The sequence below is a fragment of the Bombyx mori genome, chromosome 20 (assembly GCF_030269925.1).
Source record: "Bombyx mori chromosome 20, ASM3026992v2".
Lineage (NCBI taxonomy): Eukaryota > Metazoa > Arthropoda > Insecta > Lepidoptera > Bombycidae > Bombyx > Bombyx mori.
In genome coordinates this window covers 1,546,330-1,562,282 of record NC_085126.1, presented here as the reverse complement: position 1 = coordinate 1,562,282, position 15,953 = coordinate 1,546,330, and the positions used below count along the sequence as shown (strand labels likewise).

The 15,953-nt window shown below is 38.1% G+C and overlaps 1 protein-coding gene and 1 long non-coding RNA gene across 3 annotated transcripts in view; one reads left to right on the top strand and one right to left on the bottom strand.

Moving 5' to 3' along the window:
* LOC134200721 (uncharacterized) overlaps positions 1-1,638 on the bottom strand; it is a 111,440-nt gene extending 109,802 nt beyond the window's left edge. Inside the window, exon 1 of the long non-coding RNA XR_009975761.1 lies at positions 1,605-1,638. This is a non-coding gene — a long non-coding RNA (uncharacterized LOC134200721). The remainder of the gene's footprint in view (positions 1-1,604) is intronic.
* LOC101738256 (uncharacterized) overlaps positions 1-14,133 on the top strand; it is a 36,610-nt gene extending 22,477 nt beyond the window's left edge. Inside the window, exons 3-6 of one of the 2 annotated variants that reach the window (XM_004927483.5) lie at positions 5,822-5,900; positions 8,891-8,917; positions 11,731-11,826; positions 12,252-14,133. In XM_004927483.5, the coding sequence (XP_004927540.2) occupies positions 5,822-5,900; positions 8,891-8,917; positions 11,731-11,826; positions 12,252-13,801 (1,752 nt within the window). In that variant the 3' untranslated portion in view covers positions 13,802-14,133. The remainder of the gene's footprint in view (positions 1-5,821; positions 5,901-8,890; positions 8,918-11,730; positions 11,827-12,251) is intronic. The other variant, XM_012691506.4, reaches the window with a different exon arrangement.
* Positions 14,134-15,953: the final 1,820 nt, after the last annotated feature.

The following is a 15,953-nucleotide window of genomic DNA, read 5'->3' as shown; positions in this document are numbered from 1 at the left end:
TAGAGCAAAACGATATCACTTATAAACATGCAATAGAGTTTAATTTGAAAGTATAATTTTATAACACGATATCCCTTCTTCGCGGAAGTATTTTCTGAACATAATATTCAGACGACAATTTTATGCATAGTTCGTGTGAATTTCTAGCACAAGAGAAAAAAACGTGTTAGAAAAAATCACTTGTATACATGTATATATATGTATGTATATAATATATATATATTGTTTTGTATTTTTTTTTATTGCTTAGATGGGTGGACGAACTCACAGCCCACCTGGTGTTAAGTGGTTACTGGAGCCCATAGACATCCACAACGTAAATGCGCCACCCACCTTGAGATATAAGTTCTAAGGTCTCAAGTATAGTTACAACGGCTGCCCCACCCTTCAAACCGAAACGCATTACTGCTTCACGGCAGAAATAGGCAGGGCGGTGGTACCCAGCCACGCGGACTCACAAGAGGTCCTACCACAGGTCCTAGAAATATATTCATTCTCAGTATCTTCAGATTCGTCTTTCCCAGAGTCTATTAGATATTCCGGTGACTTAATAAGAAGATCAAAGAGAGAAATCGACATATTTACTTTAGCGGGCCACGTAGGACACCGGTGACCTACACTTCAGTCAAATGGTTAATAATAAGGACTTATTCTATTATTATGAAAAGCAATTATTAACTCGCCGAGTCACTGGCGCACAATTTCTCAATTTCAAAGTTCACAGACACAATTCACAGGTCAGAATGAGTTGACAAAAAAAAACCGAATAGCTGTGGTGACATAATGTAACATTGTATGTGGCATAGATTCTAGTTATGTAATTGATGACACCGTAATAGAGCAGACGAGCAGTTCGGACGCGCGTTTTTTAAAGCTTCATTTCTGTTATACCTACTTTAATTTTTGCATAATTAATTACAAGATATATTTTTTTCCGTTACGCTTTGTTAGAGAATATACCATGTGGTATTTTGGTTAAAATTTTTATTGATTTTTTTATTCCCGTGGCAATATTGCCGTTTTAAACATACAGCACACGACCCACCTGATAGTAAGTAATCATTGTCACTTGTGGACATCAGCAATACGTTTTTACAAACAGCTTTCACACTTTTTAATCTTTGTTATCTTTGATTACTTTAACATTAAAACGATCTAATATTGTGAATTACAATCGAAATAAAGAATAAAAAAATGTTAACTCCTTTTTTTAATAATATTTTCTCAGTTTCAACAGAGTTTATAAATTTCTGAAATGATTTGAAATAATCTCATTTCTAATACTTTACTTGCGAAGATAACATTAAATTGTAAATGCTGGTGTAACATCGGGCGGTAACTGAAATTAAAAAATTTTGTGCAGTGAGTAAATCACACTAAGATTTGAATCATAAAATTTGACATTCAAACATGATAATAAAACATAAAGACAAACATTTCATGGACATTGTACTATACAACATAGGTGGTGATCTATACGAATATTATAAAGAGGAAAGATTTGTTTGTTTGTTTGTTTCGAATAGGCTCCGAAACCACTGGACCGATTTGAAAAATTATTTTTCCATTAGAAGCCGACATTGTCCCTGATGAACATAGGCTACTTTTTTTTATTTTTTTTTATTTTTTTTTTGGTTTCATGTGTGTTTTAATGTTTCCGAAGCGAAGCGAGGGCGGGTCGCTAGTAATAAATAAAAACGGCGTTTAAAACGCTCGAATAAGCCGCAAGTCCTACTAACGGAAGCTCGTCTGCGTTAGTTGTAGTTGCAACAGTGTGTATTGAAAGTCAAAACAATACCTTCTCGGTATCAGTATTGAATCACCATTAAATTTCTTTTAATATCACTCATTAGTATTATCTCAAATTAGAAATTTAATCATTTCGATGATGAAATATTATGAAGCCAGAGGCTCTCCAGTAGCTTTCACAAACGCCACGCGGAAAGACTTCAATTTAATTTAAAGTTTTGTTCGGTGTCTAACGCTGTGAATTATCATCATCATCATCAGCCTTTATCTGCCCACTGCTGGACATAGGCCTTTCCCAATGCCTTCCACATAATGCGATCCTCCGCCTTCCGCGTCCAACGACTTCCCGCCGTGCGCACTAAGTCGTCCACCTGGTTGGAGGACGCCCCACGCTCCTGGTACCCTGTGAATGTGGATGTGAATCCTGTGAATTATAGAAATTAATATTTTTTTTAGATTTTCCTTACATTGCGTGCTGCGTTGAAACGTAAATACAGTATTATATAACAACTAAGCTCCATATTCAAATGTGATATGATCCTTTAGTATTGTTATAGGACCCATCACAGCTTGGCAGCAGGATCGGTAACGTCTGCCGAAGAAAGAAACGTATTTTAGTAATTACTAGCGACCCGCCCTCGCTTCGCTTCGGAAACTGTAATTTATTATTGATTTTTCTACTATTTAATGGATGTTATTATACATATAAACCTTCCTCTTCAATCACTCTATCTATTAAAAGAAACCGCATCAAAATCCGTTGCATGGTTTTAAAGATTAAAGCATACATAGGGACAGAGAAAGCGACTTTGTTTTATACTATGTAGTGATTTTATGAGGCTGAAGCTTAAGTTTCCGACCCCAAAATGTTGAGATTGTTCTGAAGCATCCCAGTCGAAGTCATCTAAGTAGGTCAGTCTAACCCACTGAGATTCTCGCCGGATCTTCGGAGCGGGTTGCGATTACGATCCGGTAGTAGATTCACTCGCAAAGCAGCTGCTCTTGAGTTTTTAGGTCTCCTTCGGAGGCGCTCCCACAGACACAGCCCACTGAGTTTCGCGCCGGTTCTTCTCAGTGGGTCGCGTTTCCGATCCGGTGATAGATTCTGCGAAGCACTGCTCTTGCTAGGGCCAGTGTTAGCAACACTCCGGTTTAAGACCCGTGGGCTCACCTACACGTTAGGGCGAAGTTTATATAGCTTCTGAAGGCTATCAGCAGAGGTAGAAAAAAATTATATATAATAAAAAAAATGAAGGCGCTCGGGCAGCTTTTAGCAAATCCCACCCCTCCTGACTAAACCGTGCTCGCCCAACTATCCTGTTGAAATTGGAAAGGCCTCCGGGCCACCAGTAATCCTTCAAACCCAAAACCCAAGTTAATGTCAGTCTTAAAATATTAAAGAATTAAAAGATAAAATAAAAATTACAGTACATAAAAATTGGTGGCTAATCTTACAAACATTACCAGACCGGGAAACTATTTCATTAAGCTATCAAAGCACAGCGGTTGCGCAAATTGTTGCAGTTTTACAATGTAATTGTGCATTGTGCCGGTTCGATTCCCAGGGATTTCGTCTTATCGAATAACTCACAATGGGCGTAATCTATTCGACTATCGTGTTAATGCAACCTTGACACTTATTTCGCGTTAAGAAGGCTACCCGTTTTGTTACGTTTTCGCAGGAATTCGATTAGTTTTTTTGATATCTTTATTCTTTATTGTACACAGTTAATACAATATAATAATTGCGAAAAGTTATAAAATGGCGAGCTTAACTCAACAATTGAGTTATCTACCAGCTAGCTAACCGTTCTTAAAGAGGGTGAGCTTTACATATGTGGGTAGAAGAGTACAATCTTTTATACGAGAACCGCGTCAAAATTTTCCATTTAAATTAATTCTGAATGTGTATTTGGTTTTTAACAAGACTTTAGATGGAGCGTGCGGTTTCAAGAAATGTGTCTCGAATATTGAGATTTATTTTTACATCCGACGATACGATTCTTTCGGTTGACGTAATATGAAAATTTTGTAGGTATAGACAATAATTGGGGTGATTGACCGATGTCTTCACTTATAGGCAATGACAACAATATAACATGGCTGTGCAGTAGTTTACGCAATAAGCGCCGAGGGTTGTAGGTTCGATTCCCATATCGGGCAAACATTGTGTTATTGACAGGGTTGTTTGCTCTTTTTCTGGGTGTTTATTATCTATATATGTAAATATATAATGATATGGAATACTCCAGAAAGAATGAATAATAAAAGACTTAATTACGTTTTCTTTAATATTATAATAAGAAAACATTTGAAGCCCTTTTAAAATTAATATTTTAAACAGTATTATTATATGTACTATACAAAACTGATCTCTCTATGCACTCAATAACAGACAGGTGAGTGATTCCGTCTATGAAAAATCTTTTTTTAACACTAAAGAGCTTTAAAGGTTTTGATTGATAATATTTTTTCTTTACATATTTTTAAAAATAAGAATATTTATCAGCACCTGGTACCCATAACACAGGTGTTCTTAAATTAGGGCCGGATAACCGTGCGTGACTTATTAAAAAAAAAGTTTAAATGTTATTATTATTAATTTAAGAGCAGTTAATTAAATTTCGTTCGAATGTTGTTAATTTAAATTTTGTTATTGTATGTCCATGGACAGCATGACGAGAACACTGTCGCTTGAGACGCGAGTTCGAAGTCTTAATTGTATTGCGGTTTAACTATGACATTTAAATCAACGCGATAAACGCATTTTAGCTGACATCCGCATAATATAATTAGCATGTCGATAAGAACATCATTGTATTTTCTTTTGCCATTTAAAAATAACCGAACTCTTTGGAAAATAAAACAAAAGTAGCGTCATTTGAGTCGTTGGAGATGCTCCGTCGTCTTTATACGTAATCTGACGGGAACACGATAAATAATCGCTATAAGAAACAATAAACAGTAAAACATTAAATTCGGTGTTTTCATGGGAATTTAAATGTTGTTTATTCCTTAGATATAATCTAATTTGGTATCAAGACATTGCGATAAAAGACAAGAAGGTTAGGTGTTCGTTTAAGATTCAATTTAGGTACCTACTTTAATTATTTAATATATTATGTAATTAAGCTCTTTTATCTTTATTTTATTATTTACTAGATGATGACCGAGCTTTGCTAGTTTTTTTTTTCGATAACGCCATCTTGGATAGTTGCCCTCAATTAAGAAAAATCGTATTATTATTCGCCAATAGATGTTGGGAAGAGTTGATTATTGAAAACACGAATAAAACAACATTTTCTGAAAATAAATCGTAGCTAGATCGATTTATCACCCCCGAAATCCCATATATACTAAATTTTATGAAAATCGTTGCAGCCGTTTATATATATACATTGCTCGTTTAAAGGTATAAGAAAGATTTTTATTATACGTAATTTTTTACATTTGCACGGTAACTTTAAAATAAGTTCCCTCTGTCGATTGAACACTTTTCGTACGGTTTTCGGTAGATGTTATATTTAAGACGCGTAGCTCGGAAATAATTAAATCTATTACAGAACCAGGGTGATAGATGTAGCTCTGAGATTATCAATATGAATAGGCAATGGGCCGACCACATAACTGATTAGCGGATGGCACGGGAGAGCTCACGCCCCACCTGGTGGTAAGTGGTTACCGGAGCCCATAGACATCTACGACGTAAATGCCGCCACCCAACATGACACATGAGTTGTAAGGGTCCTCAGTTTTAACAGTACTACGGCTGCCCCGCCTTTCAAACCGAAACGCATTACTGCTTCACGGCAAAAATAGATAGACGTCCTTATTACGTTTTTAATCATTTCACATTTATATCATCTCTGTAGTCTTAAGTGTTGATGGAATTTGATCATTCAATTTGAAACTGAATACTGGTATCTATTTCTTTTCAAAGTTTCTTCGGCTACTGAGCTCCAGCTGTTCTCATTAATCCAGACACAGATCCAACTGCTATAGACACAATCCTCTTAGAGCGCACTGATCCAGGTTTTTGAAGACGTTCTAAAATGATTTATTTTGTCTACAGATGGCGCGGTGGTGTGCAGTGTTAGCGCTGTGTGCGCTGGTCGTCATTGCCGACGGAGCTGAGACCTCTTCAAGATACCGTAAGTGTGTAAAAGCGAGAAGTATTTAAGATGAGTAATTTATATTTTTCATTTACAGCGTCGAACTCCTAGAAGCCTTTCTGTGTTCCCGTGTATTACGCTAGAGTTCAGTCAGTACGCAAGACGTAAAGAGAACATTCCAGAAGCTGTCAATAACTACCTGGAGCCACTGCGGTCATCCACAGTGCGTTTCCAGAGATCTTTTTTGCTACGTACCATCCGGCTATGGAATGAGCTCCCCTCCACGGTGTTTCCCGAGCGCTATGACATGTCCTTCTTCAAACGAGGCTTGTGGAGAGTATTAAGCGGTAGGCAGTGGCTTGGCTCTGCCCTTGGCATTGCTGAAGTCCATGGGCGACGGTAACCACTCACCATCAGGTGGGCCGTATGCTGGTCTGCCTACAAAGACAATAAAAAAAAAGCTGTGTTCAGTATTAATTTACCAAACTAAATATAAAAAAATGATTTTTGTGTAGATTTAAACTTCGTGAGTCCGCAATGTAGTATGAAGGTAGTTGCATTTCCCCGTGTCCCTTCAAGGCCGTTGAACCCACGCGTCACTTATTTAAATATTTCTATATCTAAAATTACCTGAGGCATATTGATTCGCTTCGGCAGTCTAGCGTTAATTCAAAGCTGGTAAATTCTTTCGCCAGCGACGAGCCAATGATATTAAGTGGATATTGGACCTGTAGAAATAGAACATGCAATTATTGACTACCAGTAATTCATTTGAATCTTCATTTACGTTTGAGCTAATCTGGGATGCCAACGTAACTTGTGTGATCACGAACACTCACAATTTTACTCTGTTAGAAATCGATATTAATGGCAGCGATGATAGATATCAACAAAACTGATTATCATCAGCTTTGGGCACTTTTATCTCCCTAAATAAGCAAACGAACTCCCCACCCAGTAATGGTTAACAAATTCAATAGATATAACAATGTGAACTTGGGTAGTTTTGAATTAAATAATATATATATATTAATAACAGAGGTTATACCTTCCAAAACAGAAAGCCTTAAAAGCTGCTGCTTTCCCTATGCTTAGTAAGGTTGTGGAAGACATTAAAGTCATGATAGTACTGTTATGCCTCTTTCTGCCGTGAAATCATTGCGTCCGGCACGCTTGATTTCTGAAGAATAGGGCGGACTTCACGATTGACCCATGCATCATTCTCCATCGATTCTGTTCGGTTCGGCCATCTATTCAACAAACAATCTTTAATTTTTAGATCACTCACTTCAACAAATCTAATACTAATCCTTTAAGTATTTGCCACGTACCATCCGGCTATGGAATGAGCTCCCCTCCGCGGTGTTTCCCGAGCGCTATGACATGTCCTTATTTAAAAGAGGATTGTGGAGAGTATTAAGCGGTAGGCAGCGGCTTGGCTCTGCCCCTGGCATTGCTGACGTCCCTGGGCTACGGTAACCACTCACCATCAGGTGGGCCGTATGCTGGTCTGCCAATAAAAAATTTAAATGCATTTTTACCAAATTTTAATACCATTTTTAAATTTGAGAATTTTAAGAAAAGAAGTCAATCCATCCATAGCCATGATATTAATGTCTCATATACCTAGAAATTTTATTTTACCTACGTCGAATGGGAGAGAGATATTTCAGATAGATATATTATTATATTTCATTGTCTATTGTAAGTTCAGTTGCTACTGGATCTTGTAGACTCTTGAGGAGACATTTTGAGGTTTAAATATATAGTATTGTAAAAATGATTATCCATGTAGCTATTCTTTTTTTTTTCTTTTTTACCGGAGCCCCTTTTTTTATTGCCCTTGTAGGCAGACGAGCATACGGCCCACCTGATGGTGAGTGGTTACCGTCGCCCATGGACTTCATCAATGCCAGCGGCAGAGCCAAGCCGTTGCCTACAAATATACTATGGAAGCCACTATTACATAATACTATATAATATTATGGAAGCCACTATCCACTTTGAGGCTTGAGGTCTATGTCTCGATTGCATATTTATTATGGAAATTTAATATTTTGCGTATTTGATTTCTATTACACGATGATCTTCCATTATTATGGAAGTAATTTGTGAATTGAGGTTAAATACGTATTTCATTACATAAATTGGTAACTGCCTGCGGGATTTGAACATCGGTATATTCATTTATGAGTACACCGGACGTCTTATCCTCTAGGCCACGACGACTGTTCCATGGCAAAATAATGGGAAAACCCAACTGGATTCACAATTTGCGTATAGTTTTTATGTGTACAAACTGTAATATAGTTATTATGCTTAACTCTGGTGAAAAGGATAACGTAATTAAAGAAGGGGGGGGGGGACTATTGACTATTTCCATGGATTGGGCGGTATGTATTAATTAATAATCAGCTGACAATCAGGTCAACGGGTTCGTGAAAAGTGCGAAAACTCTGACTTAACAACGTATATTTGTGAAATACAAATTCGTTGATATGATAAGTATTTAATTTAGTATGTGAATATTTGGATTCAAGAAATTTACGTTCGAGTTATCTTTACGCTAAGCCTACAATTAACAATGAATAACTTTTAATTAAACAAAAAATTGTACATTTTAATGCTTTCCTTGTATAAAGGGTATTACCTCGATTTTATATTTTTTCTCTGAAACGCGTTGGTTCTATCGAGCTGTGTTAAGAAAACACAACTGTGAGTACTCGTGATCATGTGGCGCGCGTGATTCTAATGGAAGAGGTGCCTGACTTAAAATCAGGCACACACTAGTGTCTATGCAGTTTTCATGAATCCACATGCGTTGTGTTCAAGAGTGCTCACGGGTGCTCACGGCTGGTCACCTATCGATCTTTACGATGTTGACATTATGAGTGTCTGAAATCAACAATTCTGTAAATAAAAAACTTACTGGCACCTCCACATGAAAAGTTTAAAATCGATGTAATACCATTACCCTATTTTGACATATTTGTAATATACTAAAACTAAACATTTTAACGTCTTTACAGAAACAAGAAAATCACGATCTAGACACGGTACGTATACAACAGACGCTCAATTAAATATTGATGCATTTGATATTTTTTTAAAGCGTATATGTAAGGTTATTTTTTTCTTTACAAATTTAATTTTAAATCCAATGCATTATGAGTTTTTAATAATGGTAAACTAAAATTAAAAGATTCGTTAATAATAACAAACAAAAAAAGGTAACCGTTGCTTTATATAAGCCAGCTTAAAGTTGTAGACGTCATTAAAACCAATTACCATTTCAATCATGTTTCAATTCATGTGAGATTAAGCTTGGATGCGTGTTTTCCGTCTGTGCCAGTCCGGAGTTCTTGTCAGACAAGGATGGAAAGTTGTTGACGAACATAAAGACTTTTTTTTTATTGCTTAGGTCACGGCCCACCTGGTGTTAAGTAGTTACCGGAGCCCATAGAAATCTACAACGTAAATGCGCCACCCACCTTGAGGTATAAGTTCTAAGATCTCAAGTATAATTACAACGGCTGCCTCACCGTTCAAACCGAAACACATTACTGCTTCACGGCAGAAATAGGCAAGGCGGTGGTACCTACCGAATTTTCTAATAGTCATGATCGATTTCATGTTAGCGCAGCTCATACACATCCCTGAGACGCCGTAACATATCAAGTCGTCTACCAATATCTTGAAACTAGATCGTATTATTTATTGTAATTAGCGCACAAATTACGAGCGATATGGCTTATTAAAATCCTTTAACAGTTTTACATTTTCAAGATAGGAATTGTCATGTGGTTAGTTTGTAAATATGGTAGGGGAAGCGCTAACCCTTTGACTGTCATGACTTTGCCTGGTCACTGCCTAGGTCACTGGTACCCTACGTGACGCACAGAAGTAATTATGTCGATTCTTTGCTATTAACCGCCTGGATTGCCTAACTTTGCCTTCTTTTGTTTTTAATGGATGTTTCAGTCTTTTAGGTCTCTTAGAAATAGATAAATTCTCAGTATCTTCGTATTCGTCTTTCCCAAGCTCAGCTATTATAGATATTCCAGTGCCCTACTTAGAAGATCAAAGAGAGAAATCGACATAATTACTTCAGTGGCCCATCGGTGTCCCATATGGCAGTCAAAGGGTTAGATTAGCCACAGATAGAATTATCGATCCATATTCATTTCTAAATAATATACATCAATCACGAATTAACAAAGAACCAATTCACGTGTTCAACCATAACATACCGAATTACAACATTCAATATTTCACGCGTTATTTTATATTTATTCATACTTTCGTTTCTCATGGCTTTCTCTGGTTTTGTTTTGAAAGGAATTAGATAAACGAGTAAACGGGATTTTAATACGGAACTTTCACAGTAACTTGGTCATTTATTATATAATGTTTTTGTATATTTCTTTTGCATTAGAATTATTAAGGGTATCGCTTTATAGCTTTAGTTTAGTTTGTTCGGAAATTTCTCCCCGGTCGGAGACCTAGAGGTAGACCCAAGACAGTATGGAAGGATATAGTGCTGAAGGACAAAAGGGAATGCAATATTTCTGGCGAGGATGTCGAAGACAGAACAAAGTGGAGAAGTAAAATAAGGAAAGCTGTCCCCACCACCATATGGGATAAATAGCTGGAAAGAGAGAGAGAGAGAGAGAGTTTTAGTTAAAAACATCTTTTCATTACGCTTCGCCATGATAGACAAATAAATTGTCATTAGCTTTGCCTTTTCATAGGTTCTGTCTCATGTGAGTTTCGGACGTGGGTTGTTGATCGACATGTTTTTAGTCGGTTCGGCTCCAACATGGTCCCGCCCGCCATTTCTAGTGGAGGTCGAAAGGGCGGAGTTTCCTCCTGACCAAAAAAAAAACATGAATCTTGTAGATCGTAACGTGATTTTAGGCTTTTTGTAAGTTGGTATCATTTTAATAGTACATAATGGCACGCCGCTGTTCATTCATATCCATAAAATAATGTAATTACTGTAAATTCATGTGCTTTTAGTATAAATCTACGCAATGTTCGGAATATACAACTTTAGTGGTGTTCATCGTCCATTATGTTTTGTTTATGTAATATTTGCTGTTGTGGTAATATTTGCTTGTAATATATTTAGTGTAGTATAAACAATTTCTTATGAATTAAGTTTAAAATAGCATGTGCTGTTATTTACTGCTTTTTTGCCTGTAAATATTTTTGACTGTAATGTTGTAGACGCTTGAAGTAGATTAAACTTTAACGGCAAGTCATGCGATGTTAGAAGTAGCTTGTTGCTTCTATGACAACTTTGTCAAAATAGTGTTTATTGGGAACTAAATACCTCTCAATTACGTTTTTTGTATAGTCGATCTTTGTTTTTCTTTCACACTGCTTGTCTAGACATTCTCGTTTATGTAAAGAGCTGTCTCTTCTTTGTTTTGTCTTTCTTCTTTGCCTTCTTCATTGTATAGTCAAGTCAAGTCTTCTAATGCCTTTCTTCTTCTTTGCACAATGTATGGTGATTACGTCAAGAAGTTTGTGTTTCTCCTGTTCTTGTTATGCTATTCTTCTTTTTATTCTTGTACAGAATCTCACATTAATTAATCTAACAATTTAATTTCTCCTTTCCTATAAATGAAAAATTCTTATATCTTTAATAACAAGGAGTCATCTTCTGTATATCTATGATTTTCCTATAGTGTACTACTTACTACTAATCGCCTTTTATAACGTCTTTTCATAATTTTTTTCTTTTCTTCTACGATTTGATCTATTCTACGCATATTTCGCTGTTTTATTTTCTGTCCGCTGTTTCTTCCACTTTGGTGTTTCTTATCGTCATGAGCGACGATCCTGATGAAGGTCTGATTTCCAGCTGACCTGGCATCAAACCAGCAGACAGACGTCGACGACATGGTCGGAAACCTCCTGCACTGGATTCAGGGATTATACCAGCAAAGAACTAGGAAAGGTCCGGATTCGATATTCTCGATTTCATTATTCGATATTTCTGCTTGTTTGTTTATAATTTAAATTTAAAATATATGTAGGTTGTTGGTTAGTCTCCCGTATTTCAATGCGGAAAAATTACAACACCCAAAATTAAATCTAGATAAAGTAACTATCGTAAATCCTATCATTTACACTTGTTCATGCAACGTACATGTTTGGTCATTTTACATGGTCAATAGCACTGCACTGCACCAAATTGCACTGAAGATTTAGCCTGTATTCCGCTATATTTTCAGTCTAGATATCATCAATCTTCATTAGAATTTAATTGGCATAATATAAATAGATATCTTAAAAAAAAAACGGGATCGATTGGTCTTTTCTGATTATAGGGAAGACAGGATCTCTTAATCAACTCTGTAACATATTTAAATGTGCTTGCAGCTCGTCAGTACTTCGGAGGAAGACCTGAGAAGCCAAGACCTTTTGAACCAGCACCATCTTACTTACCCCCTGTGACAGGATATCCAGCTGCAGGATCACGTCCCACTCCTGTCTACAATGAGGGCCCATCATCGACAGTTCCACAAAACCCACCAAGCCAACCTGAAACCACGTATCAACCGGAGCAACCCTATCCTCCAATCCAACCTACTTACTTACCCAGCCGCCCTGCTCAACCTAGCTACCAGCCCAGCCAGCCGACACAACCTTCCTATCAGCCAAGTTCGCCTTCAGTTCCTACCTACCAGCCTAGTCAACCGACTTACGAGCCTTCGCAACCTAGCGACCAACCCAGTCAGCCGTCCCAACCTTCTTATCAACCTAGTCAACCAACCACTTTCCAGACAAGCCAACCCACTGTTCCTGAAACCACTCTTCCTGCTTTCGTTTCCGACAACGGTGGCAGCAGCTCTGGCGAATCCTCGCAAACGCAACTACCCACCCTGGATGATGATGACGATCGCCACCCTCCTCACATTCACGCTATTACAGTTGACTGTGGCAAGGAAATGATGACAATCAACGTCGAATTCAACAAGCCGTACAATGGCATCATCTATTCTCAGGATCACTATAACGAACCTGAGTGCGTTTACGTCAGAGAGAATTCGAACCAAATCAAATACTCGTTCACTGTAAGCCTAAACACTTGTGGCACAAGATTCTTCAGTGACTTCCAAAACGAAGGCCAAGCCTACCTCGAAAACGTACTAGTACTTCAAAACGAACCCGGTATTCAAGAAGTATGGGATCACATCCGCAGAGTCAGATGTTTGTGGGAAGGAAATTTGACCAAGCAATTGGTTTCATCGCTCAGTGTCGGTATGCTGAACCAGATCACGAGCAATTTCAGTGGAGACACAGCCATGGCACGTTTGGACATCCAGACCGGACGTGGACCTTTCGCGCCTGAAGCAAACGGCCTGATCAAGATCGGAGAGACCATGACTTTGGTTGTATCTGTTACCGGAGACCCAGGATTCGACATTCAAGTTAAAGAATGTATCGCCAGAGACGCCGATAGCCGCCAAATGGTACCGTTAACTGACAGCAACGGTTGTATATTAAAACCCAAGCTATTCGGTGCCTTCCAGAAAACTAGAGAAACAGGAAATACTGGGGCATCGATCATTGCGTTCGCATTCTTCAAAGCTTTTAAGTTCCCCGATGAAATGGACCTAATTATCCAATGCGATGTGGAGTTGTGCAAAACTGACTGCGACGTATGCCCTAACCCTGGGAGCATCGAACCGAGGAGAAAGAGGAGGGATATCATCCATGTCGGAAACAGAACTGTGGAGCCTATGACGACGATTAGCAAAGGTTTTAGAGTGGTATTTGCTGAAGACCTCCCAGAGCCTTCTGGAGTATGCATGACGCAGTCCGCTGCTTTGTGGGGCGGAGTGCTGGTACTCCTCGGATCTTTGATGAGCAGTGTCCTCGTTTCGTATTGCTGGCAGAGATCCAGAGGCACCGTGAAGTTTACATAATAATATCGAACTGGATTCAGTCATGATACTCGTAAAATAAATAATATTAAGACAACGAATTATTATGAGATTACATTTTGTATGATTAAGATTTCGAATATGCTTCGTTCCACAAATCACTGCCCGATTTTATTTTAAGTTTTTGAAGAAACGCATGTACATACATATACATAAATACCTTCGGCCACTGTTTGAATTCAATGTAAATTTGTTGTAATCGAGTATTGAATGTAGCGATAAAGAAAATACTAATTTATAGTATTTTTAAGATTAATTTTAAGTTATTTTATCTTTTTGTAAATATTAGGATTAATAAATGATTTAACAAAGTTAGTTTTGCGTATTTTTTTTAACTACACAGAAGAAGACGAATTTTGGCAACAATCAGCTTCTTACAAGAAAATAACATTACAATAGTATTAGATGATAATAATAAAAATTAAGTAGGTGTGTACAAGCTCGTATTCTGAAAACACGCCAATGTGTTTTTTTTTATTGCTTAAAAATAAACGATCGACAACGACGATCTTACAGCCCACCTGGTTTTAAGTGGTTACTGGAGTCCATAGACATCTACAACGTAAATGCGCCACCCACCTTGAGATATAAGTTCTAAGGTCTCAGTATAGTTACAACAGCTGCCCCACCCTTCAAACCGAAACGCATTACTGCTTCACGGCAGAAATAGGCGGTGGTACCTACCCGTGCGGACTCACAAGAGGTCCTACCACCAGTAAGAAAAGTATCGCCTCATGAACAACGTTGTTGTGTGCGATTAAGAACTATGTATTATGATTATATTGTGTGGCTCTAGCATGCGACGCACACACGATAAGAATGGAGCCAGTGTGCTTAGTGCTAGTTTTTTGGAACTACGTTTACCGTTAGGGGCGCTGTTCCAAATCCATTCAAATTTGAGTTAGCTTTTACGCGATCGAGAAGTTAAAATATTCACATTGAGCACGCTATGCTATGTTATACGCTATAGAAGCTATGCGTTTCTATAATATAAGTACATCTAAATATAGTTAGTTTATTTATAAACGTAACGAATAATCATTCTCCTGCCCTTCTCCCAGTCACCTGGAGTCGGCAAGCAAGCAAGAGGGGTCGTCGTACCCTCTTACGGGGGCACGGAACGGGCGTCGGGGCAAACCCCACTGCCCAGGCAGACGCTCCCTGCCACTCTGGGCAGGGGTGAAGTAAATGCAGGGAGGAGATGGGAGAGCTACGGCTGTTCGCAGCGTGTACGGCTGCACTACATCGACAAAATGATATATACATAAACATTTACATTTTTACAACCAGATGGACAACAGTCAGCACGGGGGGCCCGCCACCGGCCCCATGCTGCGGCCCCACCTCTACAAACCAGAGAGGGGGCCGCGGCACTAGTTAGGCGCTCACCCACTCCGGGCTCCCCAGAAGGGGAAGACCGTCGCGGGGAGGGACCGATCTACCAACACTCCCCAGACGGGGGAGTGGTCCACCCTTGGGGTCGGCGCAACATGTTTTCTCCTTACATACTCCTCTATCATATACCATTTCTTCTCTCACTCCCCTTTTACACATATCGTTCCACGCTATCCATCCCTTTCTTCTTAGGTCTACCTCCTCTTCCTCTATATCCTTCCACATTCATAGTTAGCACTCTCTTACCTCATTTTCATTTCGTCTCATCACATGTCCATACCATCCCAAACGCGCACTTCTCAACTTCTCTGTCACAGGTGCCACTTTCAGACTTCCTCTAACATATTCCTATAACATAAGGTAATGAGATAAATAATTCACAACATTCCAATTAAATTTTTAGTAACTATTTTATTAATTTTTAGTTCAAATTCAAATTCAAACTCAAAATCATTTATTTCAACTTAGATGTCAGTATGACACACTTGTTGAATGTCAAAATACAAATAACAATGTTAACTCTACCACCGGTTCCAAAAAAAGCCACAGTCCTGAGAAGAACCGGCGAAACAAACTCAGCGGGCTTTTTTTTTTTTTTTGTTTTTTCTCAAATATTTTTTTTTTTTTAAATAAATAGAAATATTCACAATAAAAGAAAAAACAAGTAAAAAAAATACAATAAAAAATAATAATAATAATAATGAAAAATGAAAAGGCCAGGAGCGAGCGCCTCATTCCC